The 19,776-nt window shown below is 42.2% G+C and overlaps 1 protein-coding gene across 1 annotated transcript in view; it reads right to left on the bottom strand.

Annotated features, from left to right (window-relative positions):
- Positions 1 to 4,430, bottom strand: part of ST6GALNAC5 (ST6 N-acetylgalactosaminide alpha-2,6-sialyltransferase 5) — a 170,671-nt gene extending 166,241 nt beyond the window's left edge. The window contains exons 1-2 of the mRNA XM_042997612.1: positions 4,092 to 4,430; positions 3,029 to 3,262 (exon numbers count right to left, since the gene is read on the bottom strand). Coding sequence (XP_042853546.1) covers positions 3,029 to 3,262; positions 4,092 to 4,106 — 249 coding nt within the window. The 5' untranslated portion in view covers positions 4,107 to 4,430. The remainder of the gene's footprint in view (positions 1 to 3,028; positions 3,263 to 4,091) is intronic.
- Between the last annotated feature and the right edge of the window lie 15,346 nt (positions 4,431 to 19,776).

Below are 19,776 nucleotides of genomic sequence, written 5' to 3'. Positions count from 1 at the left end.
CACTTAGTCACACTGGAATTACAATTTCAGCTCACATCGTTTGCGAACGAGGAAGTAGAGAATATGACCATGGAAAGTGATATTTTAAGCTTCAACACACATTGCTCATCACTGGCTTGACTTGCAGCATGTCTTTCAACAAAAGCACATAGTGATTTAATCTCAACAGTAATTTAGTCTGCAGCCGTATGAGACAAGACTATCATTGCAGACAGGCTGTGATTTGTGAAATTCAGGTGCTGGGGATTAGGACCACCTGTTGAATTTAATCTTAGAGTTATAATGTTAATACCATCATGTAACTGAACATAAACACTACATATTTATCAGACTTTGGGACCTCCAGCCATGGAGATGTGAACATTTTCCTAAATGGTATCTGTAACTCTCTCCAGATTCTGTAAATCAACAGCAAATAAAAAGTCTGTTGGAATTCTGATTCAATATGCAGTAGCATATGCCTTGGTGGTCATTACATTCGGCACATCCTATAATTTTTCTAAGGCCTGATATGAGCGTGGAAAAACAAAAAAAGCAATCAGGGTATCATCTAGCAACATAGTAAGAATAGAAAATCTTTCATTCTTTGTAAATCAGAGAAAAAAATCTTAGCAATATTCTAAAAAATTTCTACCTCTGCCTAAGCAAGACTATAGGAAGATCCCAAGTAAACCTAAGTAAACAGCAACTTTTGGAGAGGACGTATACACGTTACACATATACCTCCCTATAGCCATCAGAAATGAAACTTCACCCAATTTCCAGTCAGTTAGATAGTAACAGTAAAGTGATTACATTTTGAGTAGAAGTTTATATTTAGTTCAGTGGGACAATTGGGATAATGCCTGGAGAGAAGGCATAGACTTTAAGATTTGCATTTGTTCTTTTGCTTGGGGTAGGGTAAACGCTGTTGATCCTTTGAGTACGGAATTTGGTGAGATGTTGGTTTTCTAGGAAAGAATGCCGTTGGTATTAATTATATGCAGAGACCTTCCTGGTCACATTTATAATTCTCTGCTAAGAATTCCAAGGACTTTCACACACATTTATCATTCATATAACAACTTTACAATTTATAAAACCCTTTATTGCAGATTATGTCAAATTCCCATATGGGAGTTTCAACATTCCTTCCCAAAAAGGGCTGGTTTTCATTGTAATGAAATAAGGCTCTGAAACATTGAAAATGGAATCCAATAATATATTTGTGCAAATAGACACTGTTTTGAAAACAAATATGAGGGAATTATATTTTGCCTTATGCTATCAATGTTCTTAGCTGGTGTCTGTCCAGCAGGAGAACACAGAAAGGAAAGTATTAGGAATACCTTCCCAAAGGCAGATCAAAGCTTTCAGCAAATTTACCTTTTCACACCCCATTAATCAAAGCTTCGCAAGAGCTATCTAGCCATTTTCACTAAACAACAGCCATGAAAATCCACTAAGTTCAATAAATTCATCATATACCAGTTACACATAAACACCACATCCATCCAGTCAGAAGCAGATGTCTAAACTTTTCTAGAACTCTAGCCCTTATGGGTTGCTTTTGCACATACAGATATAAAGGGTGTAATCAATCAACATCTCCAAGAGAAAACTGAAGCTGTTATTATAAAACTAATGACCCTCTCTACTTTTGATTTTAGGATTCTACCCCCAGCTCCTCCCCCCACCTCCAAATCACTTCCTAATGAAATCCCTTCCTCTTTTCTGCTTCCCCAAATTTTCCCCAGTACACATTCCACCTTTTCAGAGAGAATTTCCTTAAACCTTCCAGGACAGTGAACTTTCTCATCTCCGCACCCTAACAGTGCTGTTTTATATCTAGCATTTCTTATATATTATACCTATCAGTCTACCTATCTAACCATCCATCCATGTTTCATGGTTTGTTTTTTTTTTTTTTTTTTTTTTTTTTTCCCCACAAGTATCCAAAGATCCCCAACCCTGGGTCCTTTTGACCCTCCAAAATCCTTTTGGCTGTATGCATTGCACAAATGAGTGGAAATATTTTGACTGCCACTTAAAAAAAAGTTTGACTTTTTCATGCACGGTAAGGCCAATCTTTGTTTCTCAAGCAAAAGGACCGCCTGCTAAATATTACTTTGGCTCATAACCATAAAATCTAGTAATACAAAAAGCAGAAGAGCTGCGTGGTTTCAAGAAACTCTCTAACCTTTATAGAGCAGATACAGAATGGAATTGTGTTTTAGTAAAAACATATTAGGAGCTTCAAATAATGGGGAATATATTTAAACTGTATTAAAATATCTTTTCAGAATCAGGAAACCTGATTAGAATTCTCCCAGAGGCTTCTCACACTGAAACCAGAGATTTATTATTTGGGGGAAAGGAGGCTCAATTTTTAAAAATCCATCTTATTAATTATTAGCCAAGCCATGCAACGGCTTCCCGGAAGGCAGAGAAAAACAGGCCCTCAACGATGAGTTTCAAGCCAATGGAAGCGGAGTTTGTGCCTCCAGCCTTCCGCGCCTGCCTTGGGACCGCTCCCCAAGGCTGTGGCAATTCTTCCCAGAGCAATCCGAAGCCGAGATCAGAGGGGAATCTTTGAGCAGGAGCCGCCGCGGCCGAGGACTGGCAGTCACTCACCCACCAGTTCCCAGCGGGGCAACGCTCAGGCTGTTACTCGCGCCATCGCCGGCTCTCTTCCCAGCAAGGGCGCGACTGGGCTGCCAAACCCGACGCTTCAGGAACCCAGCACCCACCCCCGCAGCTGCAATTTTGGGGCTCAGAGGGTTTCACCTCCGGGGCCGGTTCCTGTTAGGATACTGGGCTTTAGGTCCGCTCATCTCACCCCTATTCCCTGGAAAACTTTACCTCCGTCTCCAAACAGGAATTCATTCCGAGAAGGAACTCTCCCACCCCACCCCGGCGGCTCCGCTCCCCCTTCCAGCCTCCACAAGGCACCTACTCACGGCGCCTCCCAGCCCCGGGAAAGGGGGCAGGCTCAGGTGTGCGGGATCCCCAGGCTGGGTGGTGCGCGCGCCGGCGAGCGAGCTGTCACCTTATGGTCCGCCACGCCGAGGTATCCGTCCAACGGCCGCGGTGCCGCGGGGATCCGGGGTCTCGAGGGGGGGCTGCTCTCCGCCGACGGCTGCGCGCTGCCGGTCGCCCCTGCCTGCTGCTGCTGCTGCTGCTGCTGCGGGGGCCGCTCCTTCTGGCCGCCGAGGCTGCTGTACACGAGCAACAAGCTGGTGCACATGGTGGTGAGCGCTAAACACACAGCCAGACCATGGCGCTGCGGGAGGGCGGGAGAGAGCAGAGGGGAGCTGCTGAGAGCCGAACCCGGAGGAGCGCGCCGGCGGTGACACGCGCGAGGCGGTCAGACGCTCGATTGGGGGGGGGGGGCGGCGTTTCGGGGCTGGAAGGAGGTGGCCGGGGTCCCAGCCCCCCGCGCGCCGCGGGGGCAGGAGAGGCACCGTCCTCTCGCGCACGGCAGGGGATGCTCCCGAGCGTGGCTGCTCTCGGCGGACGCCACCTCCCAGATCTCTCGGCAGAGGGCAGGTGGTGCGCGGCGCCCAGCTTACACGAGGGAAAGCGCGCCGGCCGCGAGGGCAGAGGTGGGCTCGCACTTTGAGGAGGGACCCCTCCACCAGCTCCGCTGCTGGAACCTCTAGCCCCTGCACCCTCTCCTTCTTGGACCCGCGGGGCTCTACCTCGGCGATTTTTGCAAGTTTGAAATCCGACAAGAAAACCAAGAAAGTCTGCAAATGTTCCCCCCTCCCCGCCCCTCTTAGTTTTTGCCAGGCTGTTGCTTTTGGGTATCCTCCACCCCCGAACCATGCGCCCACCCCTCCACCGCTTCTTCAGCTCTCCGTGGGGCCCCAGACCTCTCTCCCGAGATCCAGGAGCCGAGGCAACCCGAGTTCCCATCCCGGCTCTGGGATTCCGAGCCAGGCAGAACCAGGGAACCGGAAGGGGACACCGAGCAGGTGGAAAGTTGTCCCTTTGTAACAGGCGACCTCGCGGCGCAGGGGTAGGCGCCCTGGAGCTCTCCCGCGCGCCCCGGGGACGCTGCGTCCCGGGGTCCCCGCCTCTGCTCAGAGGAGTTGCAACAAATGACTCACCATCAGGGTCTTCATTTTGGGCACCTCTTTTGTGAGGAATCCTCAGGCACACGCGTCCGGAGCCACTTTTTCTTGGAGGGTTTCCATGGTGGGTGATGGGGGGACGGGCGGCTCTGATTTTCGCCCGGCTGCCAGCCGCGGCTGAGTGGGTAGGAGAGCCGCGGGACCCAGGAAGAGCGGCTGTTGCAGAGATTAGAGACAGAATTAAAACTGAACCGGACCCTCGTAGTCTCTCAGTGATCTACACAACTGCCGCCTGCCGCCGCCTGCTGGGTCCTAAAGACCTCTGCATCTCCCCCTTTCCCGCCCCCAAATAATAATCTTTTCAGCCGAGTGGAATTTCTGGGGCGAGAGAGTTAACCGTGCCAATGTACCCACCTATTGGTCCGAGGGCTTATTTATCTTTTATGAAGTCATCAAGTAAAAACGAAGGAGAACCCCATTGGATTCTGAACATGATAGCCATTTGAAAATTTGCAAACTAAATTGTTTTGTAATTTTGATAAAAAGTCAACTGTGCAAATGTCAGTAGCCCTATTTATAGCTTTTGCATTTGTGTTCCTAGCATGGGGAAATCTGTCAGGAAATAATTTTTCCAAAAAATTATTTATTATTTCAGTTGCCCAATTGTAGGCTTTCTGATATCTCCTTTAGTTTTACTTTTTAAATCCAATTATTCTCATGCATCCTTTATATTTAAATTTTCATCTAAATTATTTAACTCATTACTTGTTCTAAAAATTACAGTTTATATTTTTATCAGAACTTTGAGGTTTCTAGTGTTCGTCTAAATGATTTTTAAGTGTTAGAAACAGTCGGCACATCACAGTCACATGATTAACTGGACCTGTAGATTCTTCTTAATTTTAAGGAAAGCTTTTCAGCTGCTAGAGATAAAACTGCTTACTGCTTATTTTTTGACTCCTAAGGACTTTGGTGCTCTCCTTGTAATGGTCTACTGCCCTGACAGTACATAATTTCACATTTAGAATTTCAATCAAAAATTTCTAAAAGTTACCGTTTTATGTTGGGAAATTCATGTCAACAGCTTGTTGTAAGGCCACTCTCCCTCCTGCATTGAGTTACAAGTGGCATTTGTTAAATGTCTAATTTAGTTAAAACATATTTCTTGTGAAATTAATCAGTGAGAATAGTTGTCTTAATGTATTACTTAACACCTCACCTGTAGCAGTGTAATGTTAAAGATTACATTGAGATGGAAATGATCAGCAGGGCAACTGAACCATAGGCACAATAAGAGCTTTCTCAAGGCCAAAAAAGGCATTACAATCATTTTTTAATCTTCAGTAATCCATTGCTCCACTGATGATACAACAGAAACTATTTTTAACCTATGAGGCATCCTTCCACACTTAGTATTAAGGAAGTTAAAATTATTGGTACAACAGTGACTATCAATGCAATGTGTTTAGGGGGAGGCAAGACACACGTAGGATTTAGCCTTTTAAGGAAAAGCAAAAAATTCAAAACACGGTCCTACATTGCCAGCCTTGAAGCTGTTTATTCAATTTGTGCTTTAGGCATGAATAGTACCAGTTGTTAGGGCAGGAAAAGCGGCAGCCAGAGGAGAATCTTATCAGGTCATAGCAATTCTTTATTGTATGGGTGCACTTGACACTCAAATTAGGGAAACAAAGGACCAACTTGATGAATCATCACAAACAGATTATCTGTGTTTCTCCAGGTCTCCTTCTGAGATGCTGCTACACTAAGCTCCTGCATTTTTCAGGATCATTCCCCTCCCATCTAGCAAGTTGCCCAGTGACCGATAAAACACGTCTAATATATTTTGCTATGCCAAACAGAGCCATCATATTTATGATTTAAGCTCATGGCAGCACGTTGGACATCTGTTACACGGTATGTCTGACCACATTCATTAGGCTTATGCTTTTTTTTTTTCCTCCTGGGATGGCAGTTAGCTAGTTGCTAAATCCACTTATGAGATGGCCAGAGTAAATTTAAAAATGTAATTCTGAACTTGATTTAAATAATTTCAAGGTCTCTGGCTTTCAAATACTTGATTAGATTGATGTGATGGTTTTAGGCAGTCTGGCCTGAGAGCAAAATGGACAAGATGGGGTGGGGGAAGGGCAGATGAAACAAGTAACAGAACTTAAAATCCTTGTGCTGTTCAATTCAGTGATCATTTAATTATCACCTGCTATGTGGTGGTTCTATATTAGGGAATGCAGGGATGAATAAGACACAGATCCCCTCTCCTCTAGGAGCTCACAACCGTGTGTGTGTGTGTGTGTGTGCATGCATATAAAGTGTGCGACAAGTCTGCAAGTTGGCAATAAAAGGCAGCACTAGAGATTCAACATATATTTATCTAGTACCTACCATGTTCAGCACCTACTCTGGTGAACACCTACTATGTGCCAGACATTGGTGTTACCTGGACGAACAGATCACATGCTGCCCCAAGGAACTCAGTCTACTCCCACATAAATGCTATGAACCTTTATGTTACAAAAACTAATTAGGAAACAAATACTTGATTTGTTTTTCAACCTCCAAGTGCTTGCTTGTTTAAGATCTAAGGAGTTTGATATTTTCAAGGTACCCACTGGTGAAGTTTGTGTAGCTTCATGCACACTTTTCAGTTAATCATTTGAATATCCGGAAAAAGAAGAAAATGGGCAGTGCTTGCAGACACTTGCTTGACCTGGAGACAAGAATACAAGCCATAAAGCTATTTTAGTTCATCTAACTTGTCCAGTTCAATACAAAGTGAGTCGGGGAATCACAATTTGCTTCTCAGAATCCAGGTAACTAAGATAGATTTCTCACCACTTAAAATTTTGCCACATTTTGCCTCTGGTGCCATCACATCCAATCAAATAGATTGCTACTTTTGAAGAAAAAAAAAAGAAAGAAAGAAAGGAAAGGAAAGGAAAGGAAGGGAAAGGAAAGGGCAAGAAATTAAGTGTTCCGCAATGTAGGTTATGTGATAAACTGAAGGTGAGAATTTACAAGACATGTCATGGGGTGAGGAGGAGGAGGTGAAATCTGAAACTCAGAGGGGGCACCAGCCTGTAGGGCTTGGCCACAAAGGCGCCATGAAGCTACTGAAGGAGGAAGAAACTTACTGGAAACTCCTGCACCCTGCCCATGATTCCTAAGTGACCTCACAATTCAGAAACAAGTGTTTCAAACATTTCAAAGACAGATGAAAAGCAGAAAATTACATAATGTAAATAGCATTTGAGATACAACTTGCTTTCCACTTGATCTTAGAGAAGGAGAGAAAAGTTTCACTAAACACTACAAAAGCAAAAAGCTCACGAATGGCAGAAAGTCCTAGAACAAATTTGAAATTTGCCCATCTGTGTTCCGCAGTTTGCTTAACTCCCTTTACTTCACAGGTTGTGCCTAGTGGGCTAGTTGGTTGAGAACAAGTCCTTGGAGTCAAATGTCCAGGACCCAGATTTGGACTTTACCACTTACCAGCTCTGTGACGTTGGGTAAGTTACTTAGTTTCTTCATCTAAAATGCCAATCATGAGAGCACCTACCTCAAAGTACTGTTAAATGAGATACTACAAGTGTCAAGAAGCATACTAACAGACTCTTAACTACTGTTAGTCATATTTTATGATCATGATTAATAAACTGGGTTTGAAGGCAAAAGACCAGAGATTGGCCTATGTGACCAAGAGCTACATGACCTTGAACAAGAGACTTAATAAGTGGGGGTGCCTGGGTGGCTCAGTCTGTTACACGTCCGACTCTTGATTTTGGTTCAGGTCATGAACGCACAGTTCATGGGATCAAGCCTCACATTGGGCTCAGTGCTGACAGTGTGGAGGCTGCTTCGGATACTCTCTCCCTCCCTCTCTATCTCTCCTTCACTCACATAGTCTCTCTCTCTCAAAATAAATAAGTATTCGAAACGATATTAAGCAGACTTATAACTTATCTGTAAAATGGATATAACAGAGCCTATCCCACAAATGCTTAGAAGGCTTGTTAAGATATTATATATGTAACTGCTTTGTGAACTGTATAACTCTGTGTAAGTTAATAGTCATCTATCAAATACCAATGGAGCATCTACTATGTGGCAGACCCTGTTCTAGGCCCTGGAATTATGACCAAAGCATGCAAGAACTCTGCCCTAGGAGACTATATTCAAGCTAGGGCAATAAACCAATGAAATAGAATGTCAGGCACTAGGGGAAAAAAAGCAGGGCAAAGCAGTTAGAAATTGGGGTGGAATGTGCTGTTTTAGTTAGGATACTCACATCTGAGCAGAGATTTGAATAAAATGAGGGAAGGGTCCATGAGGTATCTAGAGGAAGAACAGTCTAGGCAGAGGGAACAGCATGTGCAAAGTCCATGAGGGAAGAGCTTGACTGGCATGTTGAGATAGCAAGGAGGTTGGTGTGGCTGGAGAAGGGAGCAAGAGAGAGAGTGGTAGGGGAGGAGGGCAGAGAGGAAGTGGAGGGGCAGATCATCTAAGGCCTCCTAGGCCATGAAAAGGACAGTGCGAAGGAAACCCACTGAAGGGCTTAAAGCAGAGGAAAGCCATGGATCCTTAATGTTTTGGAAAGGTCATCTGGCTGCTATGCTGAGAATAGCTTTGGGGAAGCAAGAGTGGAAGCAGTGTGATCCCTTCGGAAGTTATTGTAGTAGTCTAGGTGGAAAGAGTGATTGGTTTCAGGATTTTCTGGCTATTGGGTATGTAATAGGAGCAAAGGAAAGGAGGCAGACCAATGCAAGGCAGCTGAGAGAATGCAACTGCTATCTCCAAGATGGGAAACACTGCAAGAAAAACAGTTCTGGGTGGCTGAGAATGGAGAATTTGGATTTAGATGTACTCATATGAGATGTCACAGGCAGTGGAAGTTCAGCCATGATGCTGGGCTCAGAGATGTGATCTCAGCATCACAGCTCATGAAGGAATGAGGTCACCTAGGAATGAGCCAGGACACAGAAGAATAAAGATCACAGGCCTGAGCCCCAGAGCTCCAAATTTCAGGCAGCAAGAATAGGAGGCATCATTACAACAATAATACTGAAAAACAATAAATGACTATCTGAACTTGATTTGATTTAGATGGCTGATTATTTTCATTTCAAATGGATTTTCCATTCCAACACATTTAGTCATTTATGTACTCCAAGCACTTTTCACATTCTGTGATTGTACTGAGTACATTCATTTATATATTTATTGTTCATCCTTTCTTCTACATCATACATTTTCTAGAACTGGAACTATGCCCTATTACCGTTTATAATCTACAAGACTGGTACATAACTGAGGGTAATGATATTAATCACTAACATTTGTTTAGCACTTACCACGTGCAGACACAAAGCTAAGAGTATTACATATATTAGCTTCTTCCATTCCCACAACAACTCCATGAGGTAGGTACTGTTACTGCCCCCATTTCACAAATGAGTGAACTGAGGCCCTGAGAGTCATTTGTCCAAAGTCACCCAGATATTGAGTGGTAGCATTGAGCTAAATAAATATTTGTTAAAACAAATAATGTTTGTAAAAGAATGAATGAAAAGCTTTGTAAGAGTGCCATGACCAAGTTCTTCTAATGAACTCTAAATTGATATGATTTATAAGAATATAGTTTACACCCAATCTTGAGGTAATATAACCAAAGGCAGTTCTTTGTTTTGTGATCTTTTTTTTTTTTTTTGCTACTTTTCTTGTTTTACGATACATTTTACATACAGTCAAATACACAAAATCTGAGTGTACAGTTTGATGAGTTTTGACAAAATTGTGCACCTGCTAATCACCACCACTCTCAAGATAGAGATCATTTCCATCATTTCAGACAATACCTTCATGCTTCCTTTTCAGTCATACTAACCCCACCCAATAAGCAAACAGGCAAACATTGTCCTGATTTTTATCACTATAGATTAACTTTCCCTATTCTAGACCTTAATATAGAGGAAGACATACAATATATATGCCGTTCAGTCTGACCTCTGCCACTTAGCATAATATTTTGAGGTTTACCCATATTGTTGAGTGTCTTCACAGTCTGTTCAGTTTTATTGCTGAGTACTATTTTATGGTGTGAAAAGAGCACAATTGTTTTTATCCATTTTCCTATTAATGAATGCTCGGGTCGTTTCCAGCTTGGGGCCCTTAGGAAGAGACTTAAGAACGTTCTTGTCTTTTTGTAGATGGACACTTTCATTTTTTCTTGCACGAATACCTGGGAGCATAATGGTCAGGTCATGTGACAGGTGTACAGTCAACATGTGGAGAAATCGTCAAACTGTTTTCCACGGTGGTTGTACCATTTTTTATTCTCACCAGCAGTGAACGAGAGCTCCACTTGTTCCACCTCCGGGTCAGCACCTGGTGGCGTCAGTCCTCTCAATGCCTCTTTGCTTTTGGAAAGTTTTCAAGATAAAAAAATCCTTGCCTAGCCAGGACCCTTCCTCACTGTGTGTCCACTCTTCCCTTTTAATCTCATCTCCTGACTCTCTACCCACGAACATTTCGAATTTACAGGGACACCTTGAATTCATGGTATTTATGGTGAGTGAGCTGAGCCTTTACACAAGCTGCTCTACTTTGTGTTTCCTCTTCACATCTCTGCCTGTGCCTGGTCCATTGGCATCCCCCATTTTCAGAACCTGCCGTTGGACTGTGAGGCTCCTCCTTTATGCTTTCAAGCTCGGGTAGAAGCACAAGCTGGGAACCACACAGGCCAGGTTTGATGCAACCTCTGACTCTTAACTCACCTGTGACCAGAAGCAATCCACGGATAACTCTTCTCAAGTTTCCTCATTTGTAGTCGGCCAGTAGTAAGACCTTTCTGGAAGAGAGAGTGGTTGTGTAGACAAAATATACTAACATATGTAAAGTGTTCACCACCTTTATGACTATATGGATGGATCAAACAAAAAGTATGTTTTTATAGCCTGCTTCATATAAACAGAGGGACATCAATTCTCAGATGTTTATTGAGCTTATAATAAAAATAGTAATGAAGATGCATTGTGTACTTGCCATCAGGCATTATATTAATTATAGGCATCAACTTATTTAATGTGTAATAATGTCATTTCCATTTTACCAGCAAGGAAACTGAGATAGAGAGATGTGAGATCATTGCCCAAAGTCACATGGCTAGAAAGTGACAGGTCAAGAGTTGACCAGGTCTATTTGACTGCAGGCCCTTCCCTCATAATGTTTGCATTCCACACTCCGCTGTTTTCTGTATGCTCTGACTTCAGGCCAGGTCCTCCTAGATGCTGCAGGTGCAAAGAGGGGAGTGCAGAAGACAAACCCATTAGCAGATAATTATAATCAAGGGTTCAAAGTATAAAAATTGAGTTATAAATGAAGAATTAGAGGGGGCACAGAGGGACATGTAGCTATATGAGAGTGATTCAGCTATGATTTCTGGCAAAGGGCAATGCTCAGTTGGTTTTTTTTGGTTTTTGGTTTTTTCATTTAAAAAAATTTATTTATTTATTTATTTTTTCAACATAATTTATTGTCAAATTGGCTAACATACAGGGTGTACAGTGTGCTCTTGGTTTTAAAGAATCACTAGAAACAGGGTAGGAGAAGACCAGTGTCTCCAGGCAGAGAGGTCAGCAAAAACAAAGGCATGGAAACAAGGAAACTCATGTTATGTGCTAGGAACAGACAAGGACTTTATGGGTGAGGCAGGGAGTTTTCAGAACCAGGCTGGTTCTGCACAGTTGTAGAGGTTGTGCAGCACAAAAGGATGCACATTTAAGTAGGCACAACACAACTCAGACACTGCAGATTTGTGTATTAGTTTGTCCATCAAGCATCTTGCTCTATAGACACCAGAGAATTACAACAATTTTCCATTAGATAGGAGTAGAGTGTTGTAAGTAACAGAAGCCTTTTAAAATTTGCACAATAGTGCTATTTGGGCTGAGAGGGGTCTGGTCAGAATTACTTTCTAGTGGCTGTCTCTGGAGACAGTGAGAAGGAAGGATTTGTTGGGGGAAAGACTAGAGCCAGAGAGAGCAGCCAGGATAATGTTGTGGAAATCCGGGTGAAAGATAAAAGCTTCAGCCAGAGCAGTGCGGGTCGGATGGATTCAAGAAATTCTTAGGCAGGTATTATGTTATAATGGCTAAAGTGGATCAAATCCTAACTATGCAGAAGAGGATTTATAAATACAAAGCCGTGCTTTTTCCCATGCAAAATAGTGTGTATAATTCTGGCCACATTTCAAAATGATATAGTATAATAATAAAAAATGGCTTACATCTTGTCTTTGTTTGGGTTCTCTCAGAAGCCTATGCTGGGATAAGGATCCATGTGCAAGTATTTCTTTGGAAGGTGAAGAAGACCCCAGTGGGGGAGTAGGGAAGTGGCACAGGGGGGATGGTGGCCAATAGATGGCTTGTCATCAAGCAAGCGACTCCTGTAGACAACTGGGGCTCAGTCCTGCTGGGGAAATTTTGGCAGTTAGTACAGAACTTAGTCGTTGGTTATTCCACCTGAGGGCTGAGGGAGTAGTGCTGTTTGTTTGGTTAAGGACTGCTCTGGGTGTGGAGTGGTGGCCGTGGATTCCTTGGCACACACCGCCTGCTGACAGGTGGCAGAGCGGGCGGGCTCTGGAGGCAGGAACAGTCCCTCAGGCTGAGACTTGCAGGTGCTGGAGCTCTAAGTCCCCATCTGCACTGAAGTGGCAAAGGCAGAGGATGTGGGCAGGGCACCCACAGCATCTGCCACACATGGAAATTGCTCTTCAGAATTTTTGAAGGATTCAAATTCCTTATGTCGTTTGAACCTCCCAATAACCTTGTAAGGTAGAAACATGTGGTTTCCAACTGAGGAATCTCTTATTCATGGTCAGTTCCTACTGCCTCCACAGCTGCTATTTCAAAGAGAAACATCTCTTGTCAGGGTCCCTCCTTTTTTCCTCACTCCTGATTTGTTTAGATGTCCGTCTTCTGATGGAGATTGGTGGCAGGTGAATTTAGAAATTTTGTACTGCTCACCTTTGTTTTCGCAGATACTAGAAAACAGTAGGTGCTTAGTAAATGTGACTAGGTGGATGGATGAATGATTATTATCATTGCTGTTTTAACTTTGTTACAATTGGGACTGAGAGAGCTAACACAACTTATCTGAAGTCACACAGCCACTTAGTAGAGGCAGGTCTTGAACTTGGCTCTTCCACTTTTCTCTGGAAAAATCTTACTGCCACCGCACAGCTCAGTGAGGGTGGACGTGGTGAATATTTGCGGGGGATTCGTAAACCCTACGGGCCTATGAAGTTTTGGAGTATTTGAGGGGATGCCAACAGTTATAAAGAAAGACCAAGAAACTTCAGTAAACTCCTTTTATATTAGGAGTTGATTTTTGTTTCATTATTTATAATATCTCAAAGTAAAATGGGGCTAGATAAATAGGGGCCAACACTGTGACCCCATGAAAGGAAACACATTTTTTCCTCCAAGTGTGAAGGATAAAGGACTATATCTGTAGGACCTGATGTAACATAGCCATCTGAAGGCTGAGTGGGGATGTGTGCTGCAAAGCTCCCTGTGCTCCTGGCTAACCCAGGAAGTCAAGGGTGATGCTGGGCCTGCATAGAAGATAGGTTTTTTAATTCTTTTAATGCAGCACACACCACAAGGGGTAGTAGCTGAGAGAGGGGAAGCCAGTTAAGGAGTTTTCAAAATGAATTTGCAAGTGCGTTCTTGAGGGTCCTTGCAATATTTCTGCTAATGTAAAAGGCATGATTGATCTATCTGCATCTTTCTGCTTCTCTTCCCACGCTAATTTATATCATTCTGTGAAATCTTTGTGTGGAAATGATGCACATGCCATTTAAAGTAGCTGATTTTATTTCAGCAACATTGAAATGTTAAACTTTTAAAAAGTCAACATCATAAAAAAAAGTCAGCTTGAACTTTGTGTCCTCCTTGTAGCTGAATGTATGATTTTCAAGTTTCCTTTTAGCTGTGGACTTCACCTACACTTCACCTCTGTGTAAAGGTAAGGGCTCCACTGTCACCTACATTCGTGTTTGAATCCCAGCTCTGCCTTTTATGGACTATGACTTTGAGCGAGACACTAAATCTCTGTAAGCCCCTCTTGTCTCATCCACATAAGGGGACAGTAATACTGTCCTCCTCAGAGGGGTCATTTTAAGGATTAAATGAGGTAATGATGATAGAACCTAACACACGCAGGGCATTTTCTAGGGACTTAATCCGCGTAACAACCCTCAGTTATGTACTATTGTTATGTTCCTTTTACAAGTAAGAAAATTGAAGCATAGATGGGCAAGATATCTTGCCTAAGATCCAGTTACTAAGTGGCAGTATCAATATTTGGAGCCTCACATCTAATGAAATTTAAAAACCCCAACTCTGTCAACTATTTTCATTGTTAGAATAATAGCTTTCCTGGAGGCTCACCATACGAATTAAAATTGGAACTGTCCTGGCTGACATAGAAGTGGGAAGCCATGGGGGCATCTCCTCAGAAAACAAACATAACTAGGAAACCACTGACTTTCCTAACACTGGTAGAGAAAAAACAAACATTAATAAAAAATGAAAACAAGCGGATGGATACCTACACATGTTCTGTTTGTTTTGCCTTATATGTCCTATTGGATACTTCAGAAATAACTACCTCTCCTGTTGTTTCTCAAATAAACAGCTGCACCTCCCAAGATGACAGACAGGAGCCATGACAACAGGCTTTTTGGACCTGCTTTTATGAAATCCTAGCAAGGGTATGTCAGTGACAACCAGATAGTTTTGCATTAAAATTTGTACTTAAATAACAACTTAAACTGTTTGAAAAATGTTCATTCTGCAAATATTGATGGGGTGTAACATTATGTATCAGCCATGGCTCTGGTATTTAGGGTTTGCTAGTACTGAAGTAGAAGCCCAGCTATACACGGTGATATGTCCAACTCCTAAGCCATTTCTCTTGGCCCCTCAGGTGGCCCTTCCCATTCGGTCCCTGTGGGCAGCGGATGACCACTTCTTTGTTGTATCATCTCAATCCAGACACTGGTGTCTTTTCCCACATATCCATATGTGTTCTGGAATGTTTCTATCTTCTTCCTGTAGAGGCATGTGTTGTTTCATTTTCTATTTCCAGAACCTCCTTTCCATCTCCTATCAACTAGGGCTATTCCTCATGTGAATTTGTTTGCCTTTTCAAGTCAGATAGAAGGCTGGGATTTCCTTCAACACAATGTCTCTGAAGGGACAGGTCTGCCAAAGTGCCTCACTTGCAAGATTATCATGAGGCTTAACCTTTGTAACTCATTTTACCCCTGACACAGGCGCTGGCACATAGTAGGCCATCAGTCACACATGATTTCTGTTCCTCTTTAAAAAATACGGTAGCTTAAACTACACACCGTAAGATCATTTACAATTTATGCATTGTTATACATCAGGGCTTAAATATATGGAGATCATTTCTTCCTGTTGTAAGTTATCATCAAATAGAATTTATGAACCCTCAGATTCATGGGGTTGGGACGAATGGTATAAAATTGAGGCAATAAAGCTCCATTCTGCACTTTTGTTCAGAACTTCTTTCACACACATTTTTGTACCTAATAATAATATTTCATAGTTGTAAAACTTTTTTTTGTTCAACTTGGACATTTGCTACTATGGTTGGCATCATTCCACGCTTACATTAACTGGTCATATGCACCAAGGAGTTAAGTTTTAATTTATCTAAAATTTGGTTCCTGGATTTATATATGTCATAAGTGGAAAGGCTAATTGAAAAGTGATAAGATTTGAATCAGAGTGACTTGACATGCAGCAGCTTCTAGGACTAATTAATTAATTAATTGCTTTACTTATCAAGCATTTATTGAGAACCTACAATGTGACATGCAGCATGGTAGATGCTGATAATACGAAGATGAAAGTTTCTCAGGAAACTCACAGGCTGCCAGTAGCGAGACTTCAATAAAGGATTGCAGTCTGGTGGATAGAAAGTACCATAATAGCAACATGTCCATGGTATCGCAGCAGCAAAAAAGGAGGAGCAATCAACTCACCAAGTTTTAAAGTGTGGGTTTCAATATTATTTAGGTCTAATGAGGCCAACCAATCAGGAGGTGATCGCCATTGCAAGATACTTTGTTATACTCAGAGATCCCAAAGAAGGGGGCATACCATATCACAGAGGGCCACATGGGAAAACACCAGGGTTGGTCAGAAGGTGGGAGGAGGTGGGGATGTGGGCAAGAGCCTTTCCTGTGTTTGGGCAAGGCCAAGTAAGCAAGTGTAGGATGGGCTAGTTGAATAATTTCAATGGACTCTAGGGCAGAGGGACTGTCCCTTGTCTGGTATCCGGTCCTGGAGTGATTAGGGCAAGTAGTTGAGAGCTGATAAAGAAGGCATTTAGGGGAATGGACTCTGGATTGCCTGTCACATACAAAAAGCATGCTCCTAGGCTACTTGTTTGCTCTCTAGGAATTAGCTCATGCTTACGGGGGCAGTCTTCCAGGGTAAGCAAGGCCCCAAATCATCAAAACATAAAAAAGAAAAAAACTTGGTTAATACAACTCTGTAGGGCCAGGGCAGCCAGGAAAACTGGCCTAAACCAATAGGAGAAGAGCTTTCTGGGCAGAGGGTTCAGCTTATGCAAATGCCCAGGGACATGGAAAGCGTGTGTTTAGTTCAGTATGTCTGGAGTCTGGAGTGAAGGTGCACTAGGAGTAATGGGGTTGGGGTGGGGTGGTGATGTAGGTAGGAGTCAGTTCATGAAGTTTGCTTGGCTGTGAATTTGGACTTCTTTTTTTATAAAGTAGTGAGGAATAACTGACAGGTTTTACATAGGAGGGTGACAGTGATTTCAGTTTATTTCTGTTTGGTGAAAATCTATGCTACTAAATCTATGCTACTTAAAAATTAATGAGGTTTCACATCTCATCTTTGTAAGATAAACAGCATGATATGTTTAGTACTTTCGATGGTTATGTAAAGAATGTTTACTCTTTATTTCCTACAGATTATAAATCCTTGGTATTCTCTTTCCAGCACCCTCCAAGCAGGCAGGTAGTATAGCAGAGAGTATAGAGTGATAAGGCAGTAATTAAAGGACCAATGTCCTGTTTAGTTCATTGGTTGAGTCACCTAACTTCTCCAAAGAGAGGCCTAGTAGTTACAGTCATCCAGACTGTGGGTGGGTGTGAATCCTGTCTCTGCTACTTATTATGTGACCTCGAGCAAATTATTTAACTTCTATCTCAGTTTCCTCATATGTAAAATGGAAAAAATAATACTTATGGATTGTAAGAGGATTTGGATTTGGTTTCCTCACCCATCATGCCTTTACCAGCAAACCAATGTCTTATGTAGGGTTATGATGGTCTATGTAACATTGGACCAATGGGTGCACATCACAGCAGAATAAAGGGCAATGAGATATGGAAATCAATGGTACTATCATATTTCTCAACCCGCAGAAGCAGCAAGTCTTCTACAGTGGAAGTATGGAATATTTTTTTTAATGTTTATTTTTGAGTGAGAGACAGACAGAGCACAAGCAGGGGAGGGGCAGAGAAAGAGGGAGACACAGAATCCGAAGCAGACTCCAGCTCCGATTTGTCAGCTGTGGAGCCTGATGTGGGGCTCAAACCCACAATTCATGAGATCATGACAAGAGTGAAGTTGGATGCTGAGTGAAGTTGACTGAGCCACCCAGGCACCCCTGGAAGTATGGAATATTAAACATTGCTGTTCTTGTTTGAATCCAACATCCTATAAAGTTAGTGTGCTATCCTATAGGCTGCTGTAAGTCAGAGATCAATATATACAGGCTCTTTTCCTCCTCCTACTTTCTATGACCAAGATACAGACATTTTGAAACCAACAGCTAGAGTGGAGTGATGCCTTGCATCACTCCTAGCCACATTTGTGCTTCCTGTCCTTATGACTCTGGGTTCCATTTTTACCAGGAGATAAAATCGTTACCATGAAATGAAAACTGTGAATGCTGCCTTGCCTTCTCAGATTCTTCATGCCCTGAGGCAACCACCCCGAAAGGTATTGTATTTCAGCTGGGCTGGTTGACTTAGGGTAGCAAGGTAAAGTAGGATGGCTGCTACATAGAGTAGGAAGAGATAAAGATGGAAACAGTAGATGCTGCATGGAATCTTAATGGAAGACTGTCACAAAACTACATAGACAGGTCTACCAAGGGCTCAAATCTCTCAAGAATGAAAGCTTGTGTCATGTCAATTAACTTGGCAAAGAGCCAAATATCAACAAATGAGTTGATGTGTCAAGGAAAAAGAGCACAGAATGTGTAGACTTGAGATGTATTTCTTTCCTTGCTATTCTACAGCGATGCTAGATGTGTGGATGTATGTATATAAAGATAGATAGATAGGGAGATAGATAGATAGATAGATAGATAGATAGATAGAGAGATAGATAGGCAGGTGAGTGGGTGAGTGAGTGGATGGGTGGATGAATGAATACATACATGCATACATACATACATACATATGTGTGGGTATACATAATAAAATCTCACACTAACACAAAAATTGGAGCCTAAAACCTAAAAAATATTTGTATTATTATGAGGTTGGTAAAAAACAATATTTAGAGTTGGTTTTTCAGTCACTATGTAAAAGAAAATGAAAAATTTTCAGTTATTAGTTATGCAGGAAATAGACCATTATTACAAACAGAATTGTCCTATGCACAGAACTAGGAAAGTCCCAAATGATTATAAGGCAATTACTCTCTAACTTCAACTTTCTACCAGCCTCTCACAAGAAGATAAGAATTTTAGCCCAGCTCAATTTTGGAATAAGAGCTGAATGGAGAATAGGAGTCTGTATAATAGTGTTATATTACATTGGCATAGACTTACTTTTGTGAGGGAAGGTATGAATATATTTTTGATTTGATGTCGCTTCATCATTTTACCTGATAAATGTATTGTTTGAATTAAGTCTTAAGGATTACAGAGGTAAGTTTTGTTAATTTTGTGGTTTCATCATTTTACCTGATAAACATATTGCTTGAATTAAGTCTTGAAGATTACAGAGGTAAGTTTTGTTAATTTTGTTGCTGCACATAATCCATTTTCCTTGGGGTGTTTTGGGGAGGGTAGTTACTTGTCTTCCATTCATGTCATTAAATGGCACTCTCAAGTCAAGGGGCCCTGCCCTTCTTTGCCAGTAAGTGAGTTCATGACCAGGTACACATGTCCTAGGCCAAGAGGAGTTTCCCTCTCAGGACATGAGAGCTTGAGTAGAGTGATACAAAGATGGAAACAAAATCTGATTGAACTGGACTCATCCCCAGGGTAAGAGCACCCATGATTGGTTCCTTCCACCAGAATCTCTGGAGCTATCTTGGTTCTTGCCCCTTCTGTGCCTGATTCTTCTAATATTCCTTCCATCTTGGGCACTGTCCTCAATTCTTCCAATAAATTCATTTTGTCTTGTGTCAATCAGAGACTTGGAATCTAATAACCCTAAGTCAGAATAGAAAAGCTTTTAAAGAAGGTAGGAAAGGGAAAGACAGTTACTCCTGACATAAGGAAGATGTGAGCAAAATAATGGTGGTCTCCAATAGCATTGTGATTCTGGATAACCTCATGTAGCTCAGAACAGTTAGTATAAAATTGATTGTGAAGGGGTTTTTGTCCTTACCTGGTGATT

The sequence above is a fragment of the Panthera tigris genome, chromosome C1, assembly GCF_018350195.1.
Source record: "Panthera tigris isolate Pti1 chromosome C1, P.tigris_Pti1_mat1.1, whole genome shotgun sequence".
In the NCBI taxonomy this organism is placed as follows: domain Eukaryota; kingdom Metazoa; phylum Chordata; class Mammalia; order Carnivora; family Felidae; genus Panthera; species Panthera tigris.
The sequence above is the reverse complement of the archived record's forward strand: the minus strand, read 5'-3'. Positions and strand labels throughout refer to the sequence as shown.